Source organism: Hyperolius riggenbachi, chromosome 5, assembly GCF_040937935.1.
Source record: "Hyperolius riggenbachi isolate aHypRig1 chromosome 5, aHypRig1.pri, whole genome shotgun sequence".
Taxonomy (NCBI): Eukaryota; Metazoa; Chordata; class Amphibia; order Anura; family Hyperoliidae; genus Hyperolius; species Hyperolius riggenbachi.
This window is the reverse complement of record NC_090650.1, coordinates 246,879,021-246,905,378: the sequence shown is the minus strand read 5'-3', so window position 1 is coordinate 246,905,378 and position 26,358 is coordinate 246,879,021. Positions and strand designations below refer to the sequence as shown.

The following is a 26,358-nucleotide window of genomic DNA, read 5'->3' as shown; positions in this document are numbered from 1 at the left end:
CTTTTGCTGCATGAGTGATTAGTAATTAGCTGCACACAATAGAAACGTGTTACTCATTTTCTTCAGCAAACTACTAACTGGCAGCTATTTTAGATACTCCCATATCATAGTCTCTAAGGATCCCTACATTAGTTACATTAGAAGAGTGACAGCTGAGGCCTCATGGGTAGGGTAATTACAGTTTTCTTAAGGAGAGTATGATAGGTTAGAGATCAATTAATAGTAATTCTATGTTGTGTGGGGCACGTTTAAAGACAAAAGTAATTATAGTGTAGTTTAAATGCCAGCAAAGCCAAACGAGTGCTGGCTGGTCTGGCTGATTAAGGAGGTGCTGCACTAATATTTCAGCCATCCCACGGTTCTGATATCACATGGGAAAGGGTTGCAAACATTTGCAGCCTCGTAGCAGACAATACATTTAGGGGATCTTTATTCTTTCACTGTTGCTCCTGCAGACACACTGGTTCCCTGTAGTTCCTGCTGCCACTGTGGTCCCTGTGCCCCTGCAGCCACTAGTGGTCCCTCAAGATTAAACAGCACAAAGTATGCACAGCAAAAACTAATTCATTACACCTACTTAAAATGCTAAGTATTGGCAGTGAAGCATTCAGGTGGGAGGATGTTATAGATACCTCTCCTGTGTTCCCATCTCCCCTGCGAGCTGTGTGCAGTGGATCATAAGGGGAACTATAGCGGCAAATGGAGGGGGCGTAGGTGAGGATAGGCAGAGAGGAGCTGCCACTTCCTCCCTGACCGTATTTAATGGCAGAACGGGGCCAAGGGGGAGGGGGGGGGGCGCTGGAGGTGGGAGGATGGTGCTGTGTGCTAGTCGCACAGCACCAGTAGCACAGCAATGTTAAAAATATCGGGGTCAGCATCAGGGGTACTTTAATGTGAAAGATTGCTCAGAGGTTCCCAGCGCAGTACAGCAGGTGTGTAGACGACTCGGGAAGGCTCTGGAGTACTCATAAGCTCCCCCCTACTGAGGTATCTAACATTTAAAAAAAAAAAAAGTTCCAGGTATGCTTTAAGAAAAATTATTTTACAGCAATATAGTAGAATGCCTGGTGAACACTTTTGTAGACAGCATCTTTCCAGCTTTTAATGTGAGACTTGAGAAATAATATTGACAAAAGAAAGCTTAGGGAAAAAAAGTTATGGCCATAATTCCTCCCCGTTTCCCCTGATTCTTGTCCTGTTGGAATGAGTTTCATACCCATTAATGTGTGCCCCAGAAAAGACATGTAGGTAACAGAATGGGGGCTTATGGTCTCATCCAATTACTCCTTAATACGGGGGCACCAAGTAGCCAACCCCAGCATGGTAATAGGCATCTATTTCCCAAATGTTTTACTAGTACAGGTAGTCCCCAGTTAACGAACGAGATAGCGACTGTAGGTTTGTTCTTAACATGAATCTGTGCCATCTCTGCCCTACCACAACTGACTGGTAGCCTGTCATGGACATATTTCAGTTTCTTACTTAGTTTTCTTATTGATCCAGATGAACAGATCAGCGGTCTTCCTTACTATAATTAAGCACCTGAGGGAAACTAAAAAGTTTAATAATCCAATAGTACAGGCAATGACTGGGTCTTTTAATTAGCTTGTAGCCTTTTGTCCCCTTTTATTAAAAAATTTGTCGCAGTTTGAGCCTTCTGACTAATTCTGGTAAAGTGAATAAAATTGCTTATTTTTCACAGTATTACTTTATAATGACTTAGTCAATGCTTGCCCATTGTAAAATCTTTCTTCCCCCTGATTTACATTCTCAAATTTGGCAATTTCTTTACTGCTGGCAAGGTGCATCACTGTGGGATGTTTGTTAGGTGAGCAAAAACAACACCTGGTCTCCCAGAGTCCTCTGGGGCAAAATGCTGTGACATCATAGCCTAGACTAAGCGGCTCTGGGAGGGCATGGCTACATGGTAATATACTGCAATATGTACATATAGTAAGAGTTTCTGATACTAAAACCAAGATAATTGATGTAAAATTGGGTACCCTGAATAATGTATTACATTTCATTATATGACAATATGGTACCTCTTTAAGATTGTGGTGTTACCTTGAAGCAATTGATTTGATTGAATGATAGTATCTTTTCTATGCCCCGAATACCTTTAGCCATAGAACCAGAGCAAGCATGCAGATCACATGTTTCTGACAAAAATGTCAAGATTAGCTGCATGATTATTTCAGGTGTGTGATTCAGACATTAGTGATGCTGTATGATCAGCAGGACTGCCAGGCAAATGGAATTGTTGAAAAGGAACCCAGTATGGCAGCCTTCATATCCGTCTCGCTTCAGGTTCCCTTTAAGAATAGTTATTTACTATTATTTACGTTCAAATGCATTCATTTTACCACATGGGAGACATTCTGATCTGATAGAATAAATTAGGTTAAAAACAGTAGAATAATCCTTTTAGATTATTTTATAATCGTCTGTAAATAGATTGTTATACATGATTACATTTTAATTTGTCCATGCTTAGCAATTATTAATCCACTATAGGAAATTAGGATTAGAGAAGTGTGTCCTGAATATCGGGGAAGGTTCTCATTCATCCTGGTTATAAAATATCCAATTTAGACAGGAAATGAAAAAAGTAAAGTATTTATTAACCCTCTTGGGACCGGCTGCCTAACCCCCCTTAACCAGCCTGGCGGTATGGACGAGCTCAGCTCGTCCATCACCGCCGGAGGCTGCCGCTCAGGCCCTGCTGGGCCGATTTTCTTCAAATAAAGAGCAGCACACGCAGACGGCACTTTGCCACTTTGCACTTTGCGAGCAGCGGCGAAAGAGGGTCCCCCCAGCCGCCTGAGCCCAGCGTAGCCGGAACAAAAAGTTCCGGCCAGCGCTAAGAGCTGGATCGGAGGCGGCTGACGTCAGGACGTCGGCTGACGTCCATGACGTCACTCCGCTCGTCGCTATGGCGACGATCTAAGCAAAACAAGGAAGGCCGCTCATTGCGGCCTTCCCTGTTTATTCTGGGCGCCGGAGGCGATCGGAAGAACGCCTCCGGAGCGCCCTCTAGTGGGCTTTCATGCAGCCAACTTTCAGTTGGCTGCATGAAATAGTTTTTTTTTTATTAAAAAAAAACCCTCCCGCAGCCTCCCTGGCGATCTTATCAGAACGCCAGGGTGGTTAAAGGAAACCAGAGATGAATGCTTTGGCACAAAATAAACATATCCCCAATAGATTTTAACAAAATAAATACAATACCTGGTATTTTCGCGACTCTGGTGTGCCTTTTTGGGTTTTTTAACTATAATTCCAGGCAAAACACAGTTCATCAGAAAAGCATATTATTTGATGAGCTTTGTGCAAAATGAAATCATCATTTCTAAAAAAACCTCTTATGACTAACAAATATAAATTAAAAAAAACATTTTTCAATATACCCTTACTCCTCCCATCTCATCACAGCTCTCCGTGATGCTGCAAATATACAGGACAGGAAAGCAGAGCCAAAAGGGGGCAGGCTTGGGCTTGAAAATATATCAGAGAAGACAGACTCTGCTATAAAAATTCCTGTGCAAAGCTAGACTAAATGCTCAGTCAGGGATTTTATCAGGGCTGATAACAAGCAGGCTGAGCAGTGAAGGATTAAACAGAGAACAGATTAGGTGTCTTCTTTAATGTTCCCACTGATATATATGGTACGTGAGGGTGCTTCATCTCTGGTTCACTTTAAGGACCAGGCCATTTTACTTGCCTGGGGGGGGGGGGGGGCAGGCAGCTGGATCCCCAGTGTAGATAGCTAGCCATGGTGTCCTCAGTGTAGCCAGGTGTCCCCCGTATTGTCAGCAGCCTTTACTCACATCCCAGGCTTCAGCGATGAGCAGCTCTAGCCCCCTTTGCTCTGGCCGGCATCCCTGCTCGCACCACCGTTAAGTTCCGGGTCGCTGCTCGATGACGTCATCAAGCCGAGACCTGACACTTAAAGAGACACTGAAGCGAAAAAAAAATTATGATATTATGATTTGTATGTGTAGTACAGCTAAGAAATAAAACATTAAGATCAGATACATCAGTCTAATTGTTTCCAGTACAGGAAGAGTTGAGAAACTCCAGTTGTTATCTCTATACAAAAAAGCCATTAAGCTCTACGACTTTCAAAGTCGTGGAGAGGGCTGTTTTCTAACTTTTATTATCTCAACTGTTAGTTAATTTTTTACTTTTCCTCTGGCAGAGGAGAGGTCATTAGTTCACAGACTGCTCTGAAAGAATCATTTTGAATGCTGAGTGTTGTGTAATCTGCACATATTAGAGAATGATGCAATGTTAGAAAAAAACACTATATACCTGAAAATAAAAATATGAGAATATTTTCTTTGCTGCTAATCTTCTAGTAATTATTCATAGTACACAACCAATTCATTATATCATTTTTTTTTTCACTTCAGTGTCTCTTTAAAGGAGTTATCAGCCAAAGTAGCTCAAATGAGCTTTACTCACCTGGGGCTCTCTCTAGCCCCTTGCAGCCGACTGTCCCATGCCAACCGCTCCACTCCCCGCCAATCTCCCGGTCTCGCCGCTCGTTATTCAGGCCGACCGCGGGGTCAGCCTTACTGCGGCTGCGCGAAGCTCCGCTGTCAATTGCGGCTACGTGGGCCGCGGCGAACTGCGCAGGCGCAGTAGTACTGTATTCATAAAAATGTTTCCCCAGTAATTAAGTGGCATTATCAGTTCAAAACTAATGACTTTCTTGGTTAGTACTGAAGTGGTTTCAGGAATACAGACCAAAGCGTCCAGAAGAATTTGCCTAATTTTCTTTTGGACATTTCCGTTGTATTTTTTGAAGGTGATAAACAAGCAATGTTTATTTTATCCACCATTTGTTGTTAATATACAGTTCTCCATAATATTACAGGTGATATTGCATTAGAAGTTGAAATGAATATGCAGGTGAGAGACAATGCAAATAACTGAGAAAACCAAAAATGCTGCTAGAAGCCCATCTCCAGGCAAAAAAAAAAAAACAAAAACCAACAGTCCCTGACTTGCGAACGACCTGCCGATACAAACTGCCCCAAAATGTGAAATTTGATACTATAAAAACAAGTAAAAGAAAATCCAAAAAGGCCTTGAAGATTTTGAGAAAATTGATTTAAAAAAATTCTAAGGAAAACTGTTTTTAAACCGATTAAAGTACATTTTGCTACGGTGCACTGAAAGCACAGGGTCACAGAGATGGTACAGAGGGGGGCACTGAGGGTATAGAGCGACAGAGGTGACACATTTGGGACACAGAGGGGGACAGAGGAAGGCACAAATGGGACAGAGTGGTAGAGGTGGTGAAGAGGGACACAGTGGAGGCAGATATGGCACAGAGGGAACTGGGAAATACTGAGGGAACATGGGGAACAGAGGTGACACAGTTGAGAGGCAGAGAAAGACAGAAGGAGGCACAGAGGAGGACAGGACCACAGAGGGGGACACTGAGGAAACGGGTACAGAGGGGAAAATGTTTAAAGGTAAGGTATCTGGCCCATACGGACAGTGTCGGACTGGGAGGTGGTAAAGCTGAGGAAATCCATCTGCTGGCCGAGCGGCAGTAATCATGTGTTGCTGCTCATAGTGAAGACTTGCTACAGGTTTCTATTGGGATTAATAACACAGGGTTTCTGCTGTTTGGCCAGCAGGTGGATTTCCTCAGCTTCACACAAACCCAGTCCAACACTGCGTACTGAACCCTCTGGGTAGCTCACAGCCTATGACACCCTATAGCCGTGGAAGCTCTGGAAGTCTGTGTAACAGAAAGTGATTCTATACCAGCTATTATAAACTAATCAAAACATCAAGGTCCTTGCAGGTTGATTTTTTTTTTTTTTTGCGTTTATAGCAATTGCAGTTCTTATTTTTTAGCTACACATGAATATTGTCAGAGAAGCAAAATGGAGGGGGCCTGCTGCACATGTACCCACCAAACAAATGGGAGCAGGGAATCCAAGCACCAAGGTCCACAGCAACCAGAAAAAGGGGATCCCGCTGCACCAGATGATTTGAAAGTGGAAAATGTCTTTATTGTTCAATCCAGCATTATAGCAACAGATAAAAGCTCACGCGTATCGGAGCAGATGGCTCCTTAATCATAGCTTACAAATACATGTATTACAAGGCTTATATAGGGGAAAAACCACACCCATAGGTGTTACCAATTATCTTAAAGAGACACACACACACATGTTAAAATGGTACAAGCCAATACATATTATAAATCTTTTCATGTTCTGACCACACATAAAAAACAGACCAAAACAGCACCACATATGGATTGCATCCACTATATCAGAGACAATATCAGAGACACTGTTGTCTCTGATATAGTCGATGCAATCCATATGTGGTGCTGTTTTGGTCTGATTTTCATGTGTGGTCAGCACATGAAAAGATTTTATAATATGTAATGGCTTGTACCATTTTAACATATGTGTGTGTGTCTCTTTAAGATAATTGATAATAATAATTAAATTAATTAATTGATAAGCCAATACATATTATAAAATCTTTCCATGTGCTGATCACACATGAAAAGCAGAAAAAAAACAGTACCACTTATGGATTACATCCACTATATCAGAGACAATATCAGAGACACTGTTGTGTCTGATATAGTGGATGCAATCCATATGTGGTGCTGTTTTGGTCAGCTTTTCATGTGTGGTCAGCACATGAAAAGATTTTGTAATATGTATTGGCTTGTACCATTTTAACATATGTGTGTGTCTCTTTAAGATAATTGGTAACACCTATGTGTGTGTTTTTTTTACCTGTATAATCCTTGTAATACATGTATATGATTAAGGAGCCGTCTGCTCCGATATGCGTGAGCTTTTATCTTTTGCTTTATTGCTGCTGGAGTGAACAATAAAGACATTTTCCACTTTCAAATCATCTGGTGCAGCGGGATCCCCTTTTCTGGTTGACATGAATATTGTAATAGTGTCCTAATTTAATAATTTCCAATGGATCAAACAAGATTATATTTTCTGTAGGTAGCCAGTCTACACTACCATTCAAGATTTGATATGAGCTAAAGTGATAGGCAGAATTATTAATCATTGCCATTAACCATTGTTTACCGGTAAATGCTGATAAGAAATCCTATATCTGCAGTAGAACTCAACCCTTTCTTCAGCATAAAAGGGACACAAATTCTCAACCAGGCAATCCTGTACAACCCCTCCGACCCATAGCACAGGGTACAGTGTGTGTTTCCTCCCCTCTTCCTTGCCTTTAGCCTTTGCCACCCTCACACATCTCTCTCTCTCTTGCATTCTAGTTATATTGCACGTGAGACATTATAAATAAAGGGTGTATATATATTTTTATTTTTTTTTTAGTTGTGATTTTGAATCCACAATTTAGGGATAAATCAGTATTTGGGAGCTGTATGGTATGTGTGTAGTGTTATCCTCATAGGTATGCTAGCATCACTGCCTCCTTCACATACTTGGAAGGAAAGAGCAATGCCACTTTTATTTTTGCAGCTCATGATCTAGAACGTAAAGAAATCATTGCTATTTATACTGATTACATACATTGAACTCCTGTTTACATAGATTTGTCACTGTCTTTGCCTCAGTAAAGTGTTTAATGAAGATTCATGTTCTTCTGCTAATTGTTTATTGAAAACTTTGAAAGACGAGCCTAATCGTCCATAGCTATTTAACAGCAGGGTTTATTCTGTTAGAAAGAGAGCACAGGTTTAAACTGTATAATCTTAAACACACCCTAATTCAGCAAAATAAAGACTAATGACAGTCATGGAGGAGTAAACCTCTGGCAGGAAGAATTTCAGGCAAGCAATAAAAATGTGTATCAGTATGATATAGGTTTAAGCAGTTAGTGTTCATCTGCAATATGTTCAGAAATGTTAGTGTTTCTCAACACTGATAAGGTTTAACTTAATTGCTTTAGGTTGACTCTGGCTTGTATTACACTGTCAGTTCAAGCTTTACTTTGCCCCTTCTTAGTCTAGTCTCCCCGGGCATTAACTGTGTAAGTATAATCTTGTCAGTTTGTGTGATTTCCAGAACATTAAACATACTGCAGTACGGTGGGGGTGTTCGCATGCTTTGAATAGTTGAACACCAATAATGCTTCATTTTCTCGTATTCCTGTTAAAAAAAAAAAAAGAAATGCGTTCCTACAGCCATCTGCATGATGTTGAAAAGATCTACATCATTATACCTCCCTGAAGCAACAATATTCCACTAATCCAGATTTTTTTTCAAAGTGCAAATCATCAGTTGCAGAATCATCAAAACCCCACGTCAATGGGATGATCTGAATGCTGCAAAACCATCTCATACTTTCCTAAGAGTTATAAAGTTCTGTCCTAGCAATATTTTTTTAGAGTGGCCACAATAGCAATTTGTTTCCATTCCTGTATTGCTTGCCAGAAGTACAAAGGATGGATCAGAAAGCATAATAGCCCGTCTCTAAAGAAGATAGAAGTATGGCAGGCTGTCATTTAGTTTGATGAGGTTAATAAAGTTGCAAACTTATTGAAGCATTCTTCCTGGATTTAAATGGATAGCACTTTGGTATTCTTACATGACAGCAACTGGCCTTTGAAATGTTCCTTTTTTTATCAAGGGGCACAAGATAGGGTTGGTAACAGAAAAAAAATACAGTGGCTCCGTATGGAAGTCTGCTTGAAAGCTCTTCTGCTCTTAGCTGTATTGTCCTTTTCTCAATAGAGAATGATGATTATGTTCAAGACTTTTAGAAAAAAAAAACATTTTAGAGAAAGAAGTTTACTGCTAAAAGAAAGCATAGTGAAAATTACCCTAGCACTCAGTATAGATAATACAAAGGTACATCCAAAGGAGATAGTTCTACATTCTGTATTTGCTTTTATTTGTGCTTATTTCCAGAATGGCAGATCAGGTTGTAAAAGGGCCTTTTCCCATTAGATGCATGTTTTAAGCACCCTTGTTTGATATATACTTACACACTTACATAGACCATCGATTTGCTAAAAAAAAAAACACTTTGGTTCTGGTAACGTAGGTGTAGATGATCCTTATCTGACCCCCGGCCATCTCCCCCTGCACACCTCTTGCACTACCTCTCCTGCACTGCTGCCCCATAACAAACACAAATAAATCATCCATTGTGCTGGAGTTTGCACCTACTCTTCACACTTTCTGCTGCAGCCTCCTCACTTGCTGTTTCCCAGGTGAGCGGGGAGCAAGCAGCCACATGAATCCCCAAAGTGCTGCCAGCCTGTCCTCAACATAGAGAGCTGCAAATGGCGAATAGTGCCTCCCTCACAATAAGATGTCTCTGTACTCTCCCCTGCCCAGCTTTCACCATTTTCTCAGTCAATGGGCATGATTCACAAAGCTTTTTCACCTTATCTATATTACATGTTAAGCTTCCTAAGAGCAAAAATATAATATAATTAAGATAAAAGTAATATGGAAATGAAGTTAATCAGGAATAACTTACTTTGAGTGATTATTTTCCTTGTGAATGTGAAAGGTTATTTATATCAATTAGGTGATAAATAAGTCATTTTTGAGAAGTTTTGTGAATAGAGCCCAATGGCTCTTATGCCTTATATACCACCTGAACCACCATCATCTGTTGGTGACTTGCTGTTTGCTGCAAACTTTTGTCCCCCCTTCTGGATAACCTGTTCTACCATAGTCCATACAACCATAAACTCAGCTTCTGCAAATGCTATAAGAATGTCTATGAAAAACCCAGGCAACTTCTATTACTGAAAATAAAAAAAATAAAAAGCTTACCCTCACCAGACAACATCATCACTTTTAAATGCGCAGCTATAGAATGTTCTGACAAATTCTCAGACAGTGATGCATCGGTAAAATCATTTTGGATGGTAAAATACCTAATTCGGTATTTTACACTTTTTTTTCCAAATTCACTCAAGTTTTCCTGCATGTGGCAGAAGTTCGGTAATTTACCAAACAAACATGCCTCAATTCACTAAGGCCTGCTCGGTAAGTGTCAGCGTGCCAGCGTGGAGCAGATCAGCAGGCAGGCAGGAAGCTGCGTGTATCACGCTGAGGTTTTCTGTCCTGAACATCGCAGTCATCCCTTTAGATGTGCTGCAGCCACCAGAGGGAGCTCTTCTGTATGCTAGAATACAGATTTACACATCTAAAGGGTTGCAGGAAAGCCCTCCGATTTGTCAGCTTCCTCTGCTTTGATACACTGAAAGACCCACCCGTAGCAGGCTTTGTGGCTCTCCCTATTGGCTGCCTGGCTCTCCCCAAAGGCTGTCTGTCAAATCCACCGCACAGAGACAGCATGGGGAGAGTGAGTTATCGGCTGCTGTGAACTGGAGAGAAATACCGAACACTTTTGAAATGAAATGCAGAAATCTTTGTGAATTGACGTCTTGACATTTCCTGAGGTAATGACCGCATAAGTCGGTAATTAACCTAACTAGTTGGGAACTCTGATTTTCTGTGCGGTGATAGGTTTAGTGAAGTGTAATTTGGAAGGCGATTGGTAAAATCAGCTGTTTTTTGAATCACTAAATGTGGTAATGCTTTGTGAATAGAACCTATTGTCTTCACCCCAGCGACTAAAAAACAACTTCCGAGGGTAGCTACAGAAGTCAGCCTTTTTCTAAAATTAGACATAGCATCCATTATATATAATGTCCTTTGATCCCATCTTAAAGGGAACCTAAACTGAGAAGGGTATGGATTTTTCCTTTTAAAATAACACCAGTTGCCTGACTCTCCTGCTGATCCTGCGTCTCTAATACTTTCAGCCACAGCCCCTGAACAAGCATGCAGATCAGGTGCTCTGACTGAAGTCAGACTGGATTAACTGCATGCTTGTTTCAGGTCTGTGATTCAGCCACTACTGTGGCTAAAGAGATCAGCTGGGCTGCCAAGCAACTGGTATTGTTTAAAAGGAAAAATCCATATCCCTCTCAGTTTACATTCCCTTTAAGGATTTATTACTCAAAACTACTAATGAAAACTACATTGTTTGCATCTTGTCCTCTACTACCCAAATGCATCCCAGCCACCGACTTATCATGGCTGTGCTAGGAACCAAACACCCTAAAAAAGAACACAGACAACGGGAGCCCAAATGGAACAGTATGTCACAAGAAGATTGATGGAAAACAAAATGGATTAGGGTACTCACAAAGGAGCAACCAATCGCTGAAAGCGGTGGAGATCTGTAAACCCAACTTCACTTGGGTGTTCGGCTGGAGCTGGATGCTGTCACATTCTTGGGAAAAACAACAAAGGTCCTGTCGACGGAAAAGCCACTAGGTACCAACGTTCAACCCTCCCAAGGGGGGGTGAGAAACATAAAGGGGGTAAGAGGTGCCCAGAAGTAGATAAACTGAGTTAAAAATACAGGTGGCTTACCTCAATAACAACAAGTGCATATAAATATGAATGTTGTGCTTAAAGAGACTCTGAAGCGAGTTAGATAGCATTTGATTAGTGTAAAGCACCTTACATAGTGCGAAAACACCACTATCCCGCGGCAAAACGAGGGGTCTTTACCCCCAAATCCCCTCTTCTAGGTCCAGGGAGTGCTTCCTGCTTGAGGCAGAGCTAATGGCTGTAGCTCTGCCTCTCAGCGCGTAAATCCCGGCTGATTGCCGCCTCTCCCCGCCCCTCTCACGCTTCCTTCACAGAGAGGGGCGGGGTAGAGGTGGAGATCCGCCAGCAGATTGACGCGCATGGAGGCAGAGCTGCAGCTTATAGCTCTGCCTCCATGAGCAGCAAAATCCACGACCAAGAAAGTCGTGGCATTTGCAGGGGGATTTGAGGGGTAAAAACCCCTCATTTTGCCATGGGATTGCAGCGTTTTAGCACTATGTAAGGTGCTTTACACTAATCAAATGCTATCTCACTCGCTTCAGGGTCTCTTTAATAAAATTCATATTTATTTGCACTTGTTATTGAGGTAAACCACCTCAAACAGATAAGAAATAACAGTTGCAGTAACAGTAGATGAGCACATAATTGTATGCATGACAATCATTCCAACAGGGGTTCTCTAACATACAATGGGTGAAATCCTGACAAAACACCTCTATTTTTTTTCTATTTTTAGATGTTTTTAACTCCGTTTTATCTACTTCTGGGTGCCTCTTACCCCCTTTGTGTTTTCATGTCTCGCATTGAAGTCATGGTTCGCATTGAAAAACTTGTCCATCAAAGACACCACCACTTTGAGGGCCATCCATTTCTAATATTTTTGGATTTTTACATTTAAGATGTCCAAACTTTGAAAACTGTTGTCACCCATCTGCCAACAACTGGTTCACAAACGCTGCATATTCACTCTCATTTATCCAGCCACTCCGAAAGTTACTTAATCGGATGGAAGAACCCATTCATTCACCTCTATTTAGGATGCCTCTCTTTTTGTTGACTTACTTTAACAAAACTTGGTCCCAGTCCCTGGAATGGAATCCCCAAACCCACCTTCTGCTCTGAAACCTCTTCTGTATCCATACCATCTACCTCTATTTTGATTTAACCACTTCTGTGCCAGGGGGGTATTTTGCTGATCGGTGCTGCGTGGGCTCTCCAGCCCGCAGCACCGATCAGCTAGCAGCCAGGGCGATCAGACTTCCCCCTTTGTTTCCCCACTAGGGGGATGTCCTGCTGGGGGGGGTCTGTTCGTCGCCGGCTGCTTGCGCTTGCGGGGGGGGGGCTCTTCAAAGCCCCCCTCCGCAGCGCTTCCTGACCTCCTTCCCCTTCCCTCCCTCTCCCTCCCCCTGTGTGCGGCGCAGGACGGATTTCCGTCCTGCGCCTGATGGGATAGGCTTTAGCCTTTCAGATGCCGGCGATCCCCGGGCAATCAGAGGCCGGGGATCGCCGATCTCCTCTACGGCGCTGCTGCGCAGCAGCGCCGTATACATGTAAACACCGGGGAAGATCTTCCCCGCGTGTTTACATTTACCCTGCGAGACTCCCTCCGTGAACTGACATGGAACGGCTGCTCGTATCCGTGCAATCCACTTCAGGATTCAGGGGCGTACTTAAGCGTACGCAGAATCCTGAAGTGGTTAAAATGGACCTGAACTCAGAACTTCATCTCAGCTCTAAAAGATAAGCAGCAGCCTAATAAACTATAAACTATAAAATAAAAAAACATTTCTTTGTTACAGCTGATACAAATCCTGCAATAAATCTGCACTGTTTCTACTTCCTGCTTTCATGGAAGCAGACATATTATTAACATCCTGTGTTTACCAATTAGATCTCTGCTGTGACAGTCAGCTAATACAGCTATGGGATGAAATTACAATTTGTGCTTAGTCACAGATGAGGGGAATTAGACAGGCTGAACCATCCAAATACATACGGGGGCATTTCTAGAAGTTTTCCTTCTATCCTGTGCAAGAGTTCAGTTCCACTTTAAAACTTAGGAGGAAATAACATGGAATGTTTTTTCTTTCCCCATTGATACCCCCCTTTTTTTCTCCCTTCTTCTTCATGCCTCCCACTACCACCCCTCCTGAATCTGGAGATTTCACTGCTTAGATCATTTGCTTCCTTTTAACCACTTGATCGGCTGTCTGGTTAACAAGACTGATTTCATACTTGACTTTGGTCTACTGCTCTGGGTTTCCCAAACTTGGACTGGAGTGGCATAGAATAAGGTTAGTCAGCAAGTGTGTCCTCACCTTGAAAAGTTTGACAACCACTGTATTAACAGAAAACAAAGTTTTTGGTCCTTCAAAGTGCAACTGCTCTAGGGTCAACCTGTGCCATTGCGACAACCCCATACTTTTTTGGGAGGCAGCCAAGGCAACCATAAGAGGGAAGATCATCGCCTACTACTCTCAAATTAAAAAGTAGTCTCTAGAATGTTATGGATTTCTCACAAGGTTAATACTTCCCTTGAAGATTATAAATCAGCCCCTACTGGTGATTTGCGCTCCAAATGACTCCTAGCCAAGCAATGTTGCGACCATTATTTGGAATCAAATCTTATGTTATTTTTTAAAACTCTTAAGTGTTTGAGTTTGGCTAGGAATAATAAACATATTTTATCCACTCACAATATCTAATCCATTCGGACCCCCAAGGCATCTTGAGCACCTTTTATGAACACTTATACTCTGCATCCACCCCTCCCTATGCCAGACACTCACCCCAGTTAAATAGTGGCTACAATTACTGAAATTCTCAGTGCTATCACAATCTAACCTAGATTTTGTTTTAACTTACTCATTACTGGGTACAAGTCAAAATTTTTATCGCCCACACCCCTACCTTTAAATCTCCAGATCCGGGCGCCTTTACTAGTAACTTCTATAAAGGTCTACTTCCCGAAGTCACAGACTCCTTAACTTTACTGTCTAATTATATTCTAACAACTTAAAACTTCCCTCTGATCAGCAATAAGCCTTTATCAAAATCATTCCTAAAAAATATAGACCTGCTTGATCCAGCTTCCTTAAATGTCCATTTCAATACTAGCCAAGCGTCTCTCTCCTCCCTTCTTCCCAGTGTTATTACTCCTAACCAGGCTGGCATTGTGAATGGCACAGTGGCTATTGTTGAAAACTCTGGACTACCTTCATGGACCAAATCTCTAAATTTATTTGGAGGAATACGAAACCTCGAATCTCCATAACCAGAATCCAAAGACCTAAAGCCTTACAAGGCCCTATTCTTCCCAACATTTACTTTACTAATCAAAAGAAGAGATTGGTATAAATTCACTGGAAGACACAATTAATGTGGCCCAAGCGATTTTGGGAGCCGATTGACCAAGAGACAGGTCTCTTCCTGATCAAATCTTATTGGGAAAAGATCTGTTGGCTGCCCTAAACCACAGGCCAATTCCCGATTAAGGCACAAAACTTGCACCGCGCGTTATAACTACAGTGCGATCCCCCCCAAACAGACAAGAATGTGTTACCCTGCCCTGCTGCAACACACCGTGGTGAGCGTGATAGCTCCATAGGGCTCTTGTTGCTTATGTCAGGATGCAACAAGGTAAGTATACAAGGGCCCAATGCAAGCATGCATAAATGATCATTTTAAACTTTCTATTCATGTTTTCCTGCAAACTACTGTCATAAGTTTGATATAGGAGAGAACAGAGGTGCCAAAAGGATAAAAGGGGTTTTAAAGGAGCTTAAAGAGAACCAGAGATGAAGCACTCTCTTGTATTTTACCTTATAAATCAGTGGGAACATGACAGTAAACACCTAATCTGCCCTTTGTTTCATTGTTCTCTGTGTAATCTGACTGTTATCACGTCTGATAAGAATCCTCGACTGAGAAGTCAGGCTGCTCCTTCTAGCTTTGCTACAGAAAGATTATAGCTAAGTATGTATTCTGTGGTGTTATTTCAAGCCCAAGCCTGCCCCCTTGTGGCTTTGCTATAATGACTCAGCTATAATCATTCCCAGCAAAGCCAGATTTAATTGCTCAGTCTGGGATTCTTGTGACTGCTATTAACAGACACTTTTAGCAGTGAGGAGGAAACAGAGAGCATGGTAAGTGTTTTCTCTAATGTTCTTACTGATATATATGGTAAAATACACAAGGGTGCTTCCTCTCTGGTTCCCTTTAAAAGCCTCTACAGAGGCACCGAGTGTTGTTTGTTTTGCTAGATGCTGTAACTCCTTTTTCTATTGCCTGAGGAAGCACGCACTGACCCGTGAAACGCGTTGCTTTGTCTTATCTGGAGTTCGTTAATAAATAGACTGAATGTACAGTCGTGTTGTGTCTGCATGGAGGAAGTAAGTCCACCACTGCCTCCTCTAATTACCAAATTTTTTGCTTTTAAGCTCCTTTAAAAACCATTTTATCCTTTTGGCGACTCTGTTCTCTCCTATATAATATTGTATCCACCCTGGGTGGAGGGTTGCGACCCTTTTCTACTATCTACAGAGAGCGACTTCTTATTCCTGAGTGGGGTCAGGATAATCTTCCCACCTGCCTTTACAGTGGTTGCCTATTGGTGACCCATGTTTGTGAGTATAACAACTATTACTCTTTGTCATTATCCCCTTTGTCAATACATACTACACTATTGGGGCTCTTGGTGTTCCTCTGTTTATGTCATAAGTTTAATGTTTGTGTTTAGTATTTCTTTAACTCCTCTGCTTTCCTCAGCGACATTTTAAAGTGTTTTTTCGATCAGTACTTTCTTTACTTACACTACTGCACTACAGCGAAAAAACTGTAACATTTAAAATATGTGCAAACATATACAAATAAAAAGTACATTTTTTTCCAGAGTAAAATGAGCCATAAATTACTTTTCTCCTATGTTCCTGCCACTTACAGCAGGTAGTAGGAATCTGACAGAAGTGACAGGTTTTTATACTAGTCCATCTCTTTATAGGGGAATCTCAGGGATATATTTATTTTCAAAAGCACTTAGTGAATGGCAGTTGCTCTGTCCAACTGCCAAAAAACTGAGTAGGGAACAGGGAAGCCGGCCAGCATCATTGTTTAAATCCTTTTTCAGAAATATCTTTATAAAGAATGAAAGCCTTGCTGAGAATCCCCTATCAAGAGATGGACTAGTCCAAAACCTGGCACTTCTGTCAGATTTTTACTACCTACTGTAAGTCACCACATTATAGGAAAAAAGTAATTTATGGCTCATTTTACTCTGGAAAAATGTACTTCTTATTTGTATATGTTTGCACATATTTTAAATGTTACAGTTTTTCGCTGTAGTGCCCCTTTAAGGTTGTTATACTTTTTTTTTCTGCTTTGCATCTTCCTTTTTCATGTATCTGATCTTTGGATAATGATCAAGCAGTGCAACGTTTTTCATTCCTTGTGCAGATGGGTGATGCTGAGAAGCTGAATCAAGTATTAGGGGTATCTCCTTCTCATCTCCGATATATGGGAAGTGTGAATGGCAAGATTGGCTTGAACTGTTTCACAAACCCTTTGGTTGGTCAAATAGATAAAAAAATGTGTTTCTCATATGTGCCTCATTTTCCCCTTTTTTCCTGCACAGGTACCAGAAGCTATGGAAAAGTTATGTAAAGCTACGACATCTACTGGCCAACAGTCCAAAGGTCAAACAAGCTGATAAGCAGAAATTGGTCCAGAGAGAGGTACATTTTATTTTTACCCACCAAGAACATTTAATGAGGTATAGTTTAGTTTCTGCAGAGCGTGACATGTAGCACTGTCACTTAGCATCCCAAGGGTTTGCTCACAAATTACTCCATGTAGAATTCATTTGGAAAATATTTAAAATGGACTATCTTGCCTTTCAGATTCCATTTTGTTTAATTTATTTGTCTGAGCAGTTTTGCAATTTGTGCCGAGCAGTTCCTATTTATTAGATGTGGAAATGTAGCTGCGGATAGGTCACAGAGTGATGCAATGTGAAAGTCATATTGCATTTGTTAATTCTGATTATTCATGTGGTCATTGGGAAGTAAAAATTAGAATCGGATTAGATTCAGAGTAATTTAAATGCTGTTGCTATTTCTCATGTAATTATTTGCTAAGTCTCACATTCCTTTGCACCAAATAGATGTCATATTCACTCTAGTTTCCTGGATAATCTTCACCCTATTCCCCACTCCTCCTCCCTACATGCGCGCACACACGCTCACTCACTCACTCACTCACTCACTCACTCACTCACTCACTCACTCACTTAGTTTGTATGCAGTGCAAATATGGTAGATTATGACTGGCAAGCTCTCCAATGCCTTGCCAGCAGTATTGAGTTAGTTTTGAGTTGCCACCACAAGCGACTGTACCACATAACACCTCCAAATGTAGTGATCTCAGTACATGTGGTTGTGTCACGTGTTACAGACACTCGTGGTGGCAACTTAAAAATATGCTGGACACAGGAGGCGGTAGGATTTGCACTGGCGTGACAGGTGAGCCTGCATTCAGTAATGCAGAAAACAGCTGACTTTACCAAGCAGGGAAAACTGAAATTACCGAGCAGTGAGTTAAATTACCGACTTGTGCGGTAAATACCTCAACACATGTCAGTAAATGTCAGCAAATGTCAATTCATAAAGCCTTTAACAAGCGGTAATACCCACGATAATTACCGCCACCTCTGGTGTGGTCTTAACAATGCAAAGTCTGTGTGAGTCTGTGCTGAGAACCGTGACTCACACAAGCAGAAGCAGAGACAGCTGTGACTGACAGGAGCAGGGAGCCAAGGAGCCAATAGAAACAGCCCCTGTCTCCTGACCGGATTTTGATCGGAGGAGGCTTCTCTGTGCGACAAAACATTTCTAGCCCCAGGCAGCAAACAGAGATTCAGAGCGAGCAGAGGCAGTATAACAAACATGCATTCTAAAGGGATGTTGGGATGCCTCTTACTATTGTAATGCCCTCACTGCATGTAACAAAAGGGACAGCTCCACACTTTTGCTGTTACCGCTCAATTGGCTTCGGTAATTTACCGAACTTCAAAGGCACCTGTGAAAATCTCTATGAATTAGCACATAAAAGTCTAAAATACCGAATGCGGTTTTTTTATTGACCAGAAATTTTGATCGCACAGCCTTTTGTGAATCGAGGCCTATATGTGCATTCAATAGTGCTAATTCATTACAAAATTATAGTAAATTCAGTAAGAACTTAAATTAAACTTTAAAAAAATTAAGCAAGAGCCCTCTGGGCAATCACTGCAAATGCCAAGCGTTATCAGCCTGCGGCACATGGTGGACCAGTTTGGCTTACACTGCTTCGATCCAGGACTCACTGATGCTGAACTCCGTTCATGCTTCTGACTGCTGCACAGCACTAATCTGACACATTGAAAGAAGCTGAGTACTGTACGCCTATTCAGGCGGTGTTTGTTTTTTGATGCAAAATTGCTTTCATGCTGAACTCTGTATATATGTTTCATGCTTATCTGGCTGCTTACTGCTGATTGCTGCTTATCACTTACCTGCCAACCTGCTGAGGGCAGTTGCTTGGATTTGCGCAGGACTGGTTGCATGTTGAACTTGCCCTTTCAGGAGCTTATATGGTTGGCTAGGAGTTGAGGGTTATCGCCCCTCATGCCCTTTTGCTATCATTACCATCATAGAATCAGTGCAACAATACTGGGTGAACTGTTTGTCTTCACTTATATATGACTGAATACTAAAATCTTCAATCATATGGTGATTCAGTCCTTATTAGCATGCTGGACTGCTTGTTTCTTCCTATCTTGAACCCTTTTTGTTGGCTGTGCAGTCAGTGACCTATCCATGTGCACATATGATGCTACAAGTATTTTTGGGCTATGAGGGATAATTTGAGGGAATATCTGGGGTAATGGGGGGGGGGGGGGGTTGATGGGGCAGTTTGCTGACATAATTTCATTACATTTAGTTTTGTATTTGTTTATATTTAATGGTATTTGTGGTCAATCAGGTCATACCGCTCTTATCTTCTATTTCACAAATTGGCAATTCATTACAAAATTGGTTAGTTACACCACTGGATTTGACCCCTCACTTCCTGGCTTGGTACCAGTAAGTGAAGCACATCTTCACAGAATAGACATAAACAGTGATTAGAACCTTACAGATGTTTTTAATTCATTCAGATGTTACAAAATATTCATACGCACAATGCTGAGAGGCAAAAATGCTAACACGCCACTAGGCAAATTTCTTTGCAGCATAATCCTGTGTAATGGCAATGAAATCATAGTTTCAGCCCATCGGCAAACTGCGGGTTTTTTTTTTTTTTCTAGTGAACTGCGCAAAATAAGTGTCAAACTGATGCTTTGCCTTTAATAGAGAAGTCCAGCCATTAGCAGTCTGGAGGCATTGCTGAAAAGTGAACATGAGACTTTGGATATCTTATCTGTTTAAAACTATTTTTCCAGTTTCTTTGCTAAATTGTATTTCTTTTCAGAATTTGCAAAGATTGAATTTTCCCCTTAATTCAGTAATCACTACATGGTACCCTACTTACAAGCAACTTGAGTTACATTGTTTCTGAGATACAAAAAAGTCTTTATGCACAAATTACAGAATATAGTACTGTTTCTTTAATACATATTTTTGTTGTTAAATGTTACAGCATTGTGTGACCTGGTATATGTTGTTTAAAACACATTAAATGTACATTGAAAACAACCAAAAACTTAGATTACACCTGTAGGAGACCAAAAAGCAAGGTATATACCGCAAGCAACAGGAGACAACAACAAATAATAATTTTAAAGTATCATAATTTTTATTTATCAAAAAAGACATACACACATAAGACTATGTAAGGGACTGGTGGTGGTTAATCAGGCCACCAACTCCACACTCATACAACCCCCTGAAGATCTAAAAAAAAAAAGAAGAAAAAAAAAAGAAAAAAGTTTTGAAAAATGCTGGAAACAAAGGGGCAAAGTTCCATAGGAGTCCCTACAGTGACCATACACGTTCCTATAGCAGCAAAAGTTCCATCCCAGACTTGGGTTGCAACCTATATAGTTCAATAAGTACTTAGCAAAAGATAGCAAACGGTGCACAAAGCAGTGAAACAGTAAGTTGTATGCAGTGAAGCAACAATTGCAAAAAGCCACAGGTCAGGGTCGCAAAGCAGTTACTTGTATGTAGTGAAGCGGCAATTGCAAGCGGCCACAGGTCAGAGTAGCAGAGCACCAGAGGACCTGCAGTGCAGCATAATGACATAGTTCAGCAAATAGAAGCTAGGAGCGGCAGACACTGCATGCAACATAAACAAAGTCTAAACCAAAACATAGTTTATACTGCATGTCCAAATCCAGAGTTTTCTGAAAATAAATCATTTATCCACGTTTTACTGTGTATAACACAGCACTCAACTTACAAATGCTTACAAATTACTTCCGCCTGTACTCATGACAGTAGTCTGTCCTTCCTGTTTGCATGTTTTGTTCAGTCATTTATTCATCAGTAGGATGCAGAATAACTTTGGTTAGGCAGTAAAGCTGTATGGCCTTTCATTAGTCTACATTTTGTTGATTCACACACTTTAGTGTCCTACTTTGCTCGGGTTTTAAATCTCAAAGCACACTGCACATATCCAGAGACAGTTAAGATGATTACTTTTTTCAGTTCTGTAGTGATATATCCAGGGAGCCTGGCTCACGCTGCCTTTGTGTTCTTTAAGACAGATTTATTTGATATAAGCTCCACCACACATGGTCTGTTTCCATTGTTTTTTTCCAGAGACTTCACAAGCTAACAATTTTCCCTTCATCTAACTAGGAAGCTCTTCAGAAGATCAGACAGAAGAACACAATGAGGCGTGAAGTAACAGTAGAACTCAGTAGCCAAGGCTTTTGGAAAACTGGCATTCGCTCGGATGTCTGCCAGGTAAACACAGGAGCTTTCCAATTAATATTAATAAGTCAAGGCTTGAGGGCTTCTTTTCTGGTATTACTAGTGATCCTGATTTTCTTTTTGCTGTGGTGTATGCTTTTGTGAACACAATAGCTACACTCACTACTTGATACTCCTGCCTTGTACATTTATCATGGTATGCAATGTTTAAGAATCAGTGCTGAAGGCCACATGGTGTTTGAGTAAAAAAGACCCATTTCACACCTTTGTAGTTGAACAGCAGCTATCAAACTCACACCAATCAACTTTAATGGAAGCTGCTAATTATTTTGATTTTACTCTGCATGCTAAGGCAATTTCACATGTTCTTTTATAAAGCAGCACTAGACTGTGCTGAAACCAAGTTTTATGCTTTCATTGAAGCTGAATGCAGCAATTGATGCAGAAAAGCATGGGGTTATAGAACACGATGGCAGTGATGTACATGGTATAATGAGACACCTTATCTACAGTCCCATTATGACAAACATCATTTAAAAGTTACTTATGTATACTTCAAGAGCCTGAGAGCGCAAATGGGAAACAAAAGTGATTGAACAATTTTTTTTATAACTTGCTTGACTAATGTTTCTACTGAAGTCTTTTTGCTCGAGATCTCTGCTGATGCTCAAGGAGTTATGATTGTTACCAGTCTGAGATGGAAATGGCTAAACTAGTTTCATGGGCATGTTTAGAGGGTACTCCTCCACGAGGTGTGCATGTAATTCTAAGAAAAGTACTATTGGGGGAAAAAAAGGTGTGTGCGCTCAAACCGGGCAGCACCTGTTATATAATGGCTGCAGAAATGTCTCTCGACAAATTTAAGGCACAGCATGTGCACAAGCATCTGCTTGCCAGAATATGCTGCTTGGCCCTGCAGGGTTTAGCCCACACAAAATAGTTTGCATCTCAACAGGGGTGCTGTGTGTGTAGGTGTCCTCATGCCCCCCAAAAAGCAGCCCAAGCACGGTTGTTAACTAGAAGTGCTGCAACTGCACTCCCCCTGAGTGTGGCAGCGTGGCATCTGACCGATTGGGGGGGGGGGTGAGAACATCCCCTCAAGGTAATATTACCTACCTTTTTGCGGATTGCGTCCATTTGCACGTGTTTGCAATTTGTGTGACCTAGGAGTAAGGGGGGACGCAGGCAGCTTCCCCTGGCTGCTGCCACTAACTGGGGGAGCCATCCACCTCCCAGAATGAAGAAATGCTATCTGAAGCATGTCTAACATCTCCTCTGGCTCACAGCCAGTGTGCTTCTGTGGTTCTTCTCTACTTCCTTCACTTCCAGCATTGCTCTAATCTGCATCTTTATTAATGATGCCGGCAGTGAAGATTGGGATCTGAGTTACCCTGGAGGTTTTGACAGCAGAGTAGGGAACCAGGAAACACTGCAGCTGGGACTCTGATGAGTTGGCAGACACACTGGAGGTAGCAAATAAATTGATGAGCACAACGACTGAAACATAGCAAAGTTAGCAGTGGAAAGCTCTTTCCTGCAAACTCCACTGCATGTTAACTCTCCATAGGTAAGGGTAACCTGAGGTGTCAGGAAACAATGATGGGTGGAAGATGCATGCTGCACTGTGTGGGGGGTGCAGCAGTGGAAGCAGACTGGTGAGGAGGGAAGGAGCAGGCTCCATCTCCATTGCGCACACTATGCCTTGTGTTTTTACATAATGCAAATGTGGGCCTCATACATGCATTACATAATTCCTAGCTGAGGCGGCCGGACATGATCATCTTTGCCAAGAATCTAGCATGTGGGCAGTGGCTCTGATACATCCCTGAGAGAATCCCGATTGGGGGATTGTCTTGTTTGAGTGCAGGTTGAGACCATTGTTCCACTTCTCACCCTGCCCGTTCAATGCTGCTGCACTCCGACGTGGTACCTCTGACTTCCTCCATAATGACATAAGTGTTGCTAGCCTGTAGCCTCGGGACGCATCTGTACAGAACTCTGCCACAAACAGTTCTTTGCGAGATTGAGTCCTTTTCCTTGTGGGCGACAGTAATTATTTGTGTGTACTTGCCTTTAGTCTCTAATGGTATCTAATGGTATCAAATACTGTCTGTATCCAACTGTCTATTGCTTTTCTTTAAAATCATTTGCTTATATGCCAAAACCTCAAATGTAGTTATAGATTGTAGATGCTTATGTAGAGTTCTTTTTGAAGGTGCAAAAATATCACCAAGTTTTTAGTTATCAACATGAGAGAGCTTAATAATGATCTGCGGTATATCTTATATTGCTTCAATTACTGTAGATGGACAAATAGCGTTTTCTTCTGTTATAGGAATGTGAGGTTAGAAGATTAGTGGCATTTTTTATAGACAGAATGGTGAAGCGGCATTGTCTTGAATGAACAAAAAGATTTAAAATATTCAGATCTGCTTTCAATGTCACTCTATGGATTTGAAAATTAATGGCCCCTCTATTTAACGGGACATTAAAGAGAATATATTGAATCACAGCTGACTTTCTTAATAGTGTTCTGGTTATTGCCGCCAATATAGGACTTATGAAAAAGCTTTCCATTGTAATCTAGGCAAGGTTTAGGCTTGGTCAATGTATTTGATGCGAGCTGGAAGAGAGGGGGTACAGTGCAAGAGTTCCTTTCACCTTGAAAGCATAAACCGCTATGTCATGCTATAGAAAGTACTTGACAGGCAAGCATGATGAACTGTTTCAGTTTGCATCATTTTGCTGCATACCCCTAGAGGTAAGAAAGGTGACAGCTTAAGCTGACAAGTACACATTCAGGAGGAAAGTAAAAAGAGACAAGATCTAGGATTTACATATTAGTATAAGACAATAATTGGGTAGTGTCTTGAGCTTAACAGAATAGGTTGTGAGGGAATGCTTATTTTGATATAAAAAAACCACAGAGTTAGGTTTAGCTATGTGTTAAAGGAAAAAGTACCTGAGGTGAGAGACATATGGAGGATGACATATTTATTTCCTTTTAAACAATGCAGATTGCCTGGCAGTCCTGCTGATCCTCGGCATCTAATACTTTTAACCACAGCACCTCAACAAGCATGCAGATCAGGTGCTCTGGCTAAAGTCTGACTGGATTAGCTTCATGTTTGTTTGAGGTGTGTGATTCGGACACTACTGGCCAGAAAGGTAAGCAGGCTAGCTCTGTCCAACTGCTAAAAAAAAGTGTACTTTGAGCAGGGAGGCTGTCCAGCATAATTGTATAAATCCTTTTCAGGGAATGTCTTCATAAAAAATAAAAGCCTTGCTGAGAATCCCCCATGAGATAGATTAGTTCAAAACCTGTCGGTTCTATCAGATTTCTACTACCTACTGTAAGTGACAACAATTATGGCTTATTTTACTCTGGAAGAAACATACTTCTTATATGTATTGTTTACATGTATTTTACATTTTTTCACGACAGTGGTCCTTTAAGGTATTCATGAACTTTAATGACAAAAAAAAATAAAGCACAGGTTTCAGTCCAACGAATGCTGGATACACACGGTGCGTTCGCGCACTCGAGGCGCCCGTCGATTCGCATCGACTCGATTATTTCCGAGCGCATTTCGATGATTGTTAGGTCGATTTACATGTAAAGTATGCCAAATCGAACTAACGATCCATCGAAACGTGAATCAGACATGCCGGAAATAATCGAGTCGACGCAAATCGACGGGCGCATCGAGTGCGGGAGCGCACCGTGTGTATCCAGCATTAGTGTATCAGAAAACTAAATTGGAACTCCCACCTAGGATGTCTACTAATATTAACATTAAACTTTATTCATAAAGAGCTAACATATTATGGCGTGCTGTACAACAGAGGAGACTTTACATTAGACAATGTTACAAAGGGAAGTTATAGCATTCAACAATGGTACTCAAAATGGGGATGGAACAATGTAAGGATATATGTAGCTGATGGGTCTCTAAATTCATATGGTGCAGGAGAGCACACAGGGAAGGAGAGCCATGCCGAATAGGCTTACAATCTAAGGGGTGGGGGAGAGGGACACATAATGGGGGTGTAAGTTATGAGTGGGCGATGGAGTTATGAAGATGGCAGGTATGCAGTAGGGAACTTATGTACATATACATAACACATGTATTGTACTGTCCACATTTTGATTTCAGTGAATTTTATATAGTGAGGGCTGGTGCACACCGAGCGGCTTTTTGGGCGTTTTCAGATCCGCTTGCGGCTGCGGATCTGCTTGGTCAATGTATCTCAATGGGGTGGTGCACACCAGAGCGGGAGGCGTTTTGCAGAAACGAAAAATGCCTGGGTGAGGCATTTTTTGGATTTCGGATGCGTTTCTGCCTCAATGTTAAGTATAGGAAAAACGCAAACCGCTCTGAAAAACGCCTGTTCAGAGCGGTTTTGCAGGCGTTTTTGTTACAGAAGCTGTTCAGTAACAGCTTTACTGTAACAATATATGAAATCTACTATACTGAAAACCGCAGCAGCAATCCGCAAAACGCTAGCAAAACGCCTCATAAAAATAAAAAAAAGCGTTTAAAAATCTGCTAGCATTTTGCGGATCTGCTTGCGGTTTTTGGTGTGCACCAGCCCTCAATGAAGAGAATTCTGTTCCTGGTGGGAACCATGTCTTTTGCCCACAGCTGAGGCTAAATCCTGATGTCATTTCTGCCCTTAATGTTTTTTTTTTTATTTCCTCCAATCGCTGAGTCACCTCATCCTTGCTTGTAGACACAAGTGAGCAGAGGGCCGTGTTTTAGATAGGCAGCTGGGCAGGGAAATAAATGGAAGAAGAGGAATATATTATAGATTAAAAAAACACAGCATGCAGCTTTACTGACTATTAAAGGGCCAGTGCTCCTAAAGTATGTGATAACTTTAAACCATAACAGCAGTAAAAGTTTTGAATGCAGGGTTGGCATCTTTATCATTTAATACACTAAGACCATTTGCTGTTTAAAATTGATTTTTATGGTGTCAATCCCGCTTTAAGGCCTGATTGAATGAGTTGACGATGGGGGGAGGGAATTCCATAAAGAAGGGGCTGCTCTAAAGAATTCATGGAGCATTGCGAGTGAGCAAATCATTTGAGGAGTGGA

At 41.4% G+C, this 26,358-nt stretch overlaps 1 protein-coding gene across 1 annotated transcript in view; it reads left to right on the top strand.

Annotated features, from left to right (window-relative positions):
- The window catches only part of DROSHA (drosha ribonuclease III), a 417,719-nt gene that overhangs the window by 164,870 nt on the left and 226,491 nt on the right, over positions 1-26,358 (top strand). The window contains exons 15-16 of the mRNA XM_068236738.1: positions 16,975-17,074; positions 21,182-21,289. Of these exons, the coding sequence (XP_068092839.1) occupies positions 16,975-17,074; positions 21,182-21,289 (208 nt within the window). The remainder of the gene's footprint in view (positions 1-16,974; positions 17,075-21,181; positions 21,290-26,358) is intronic.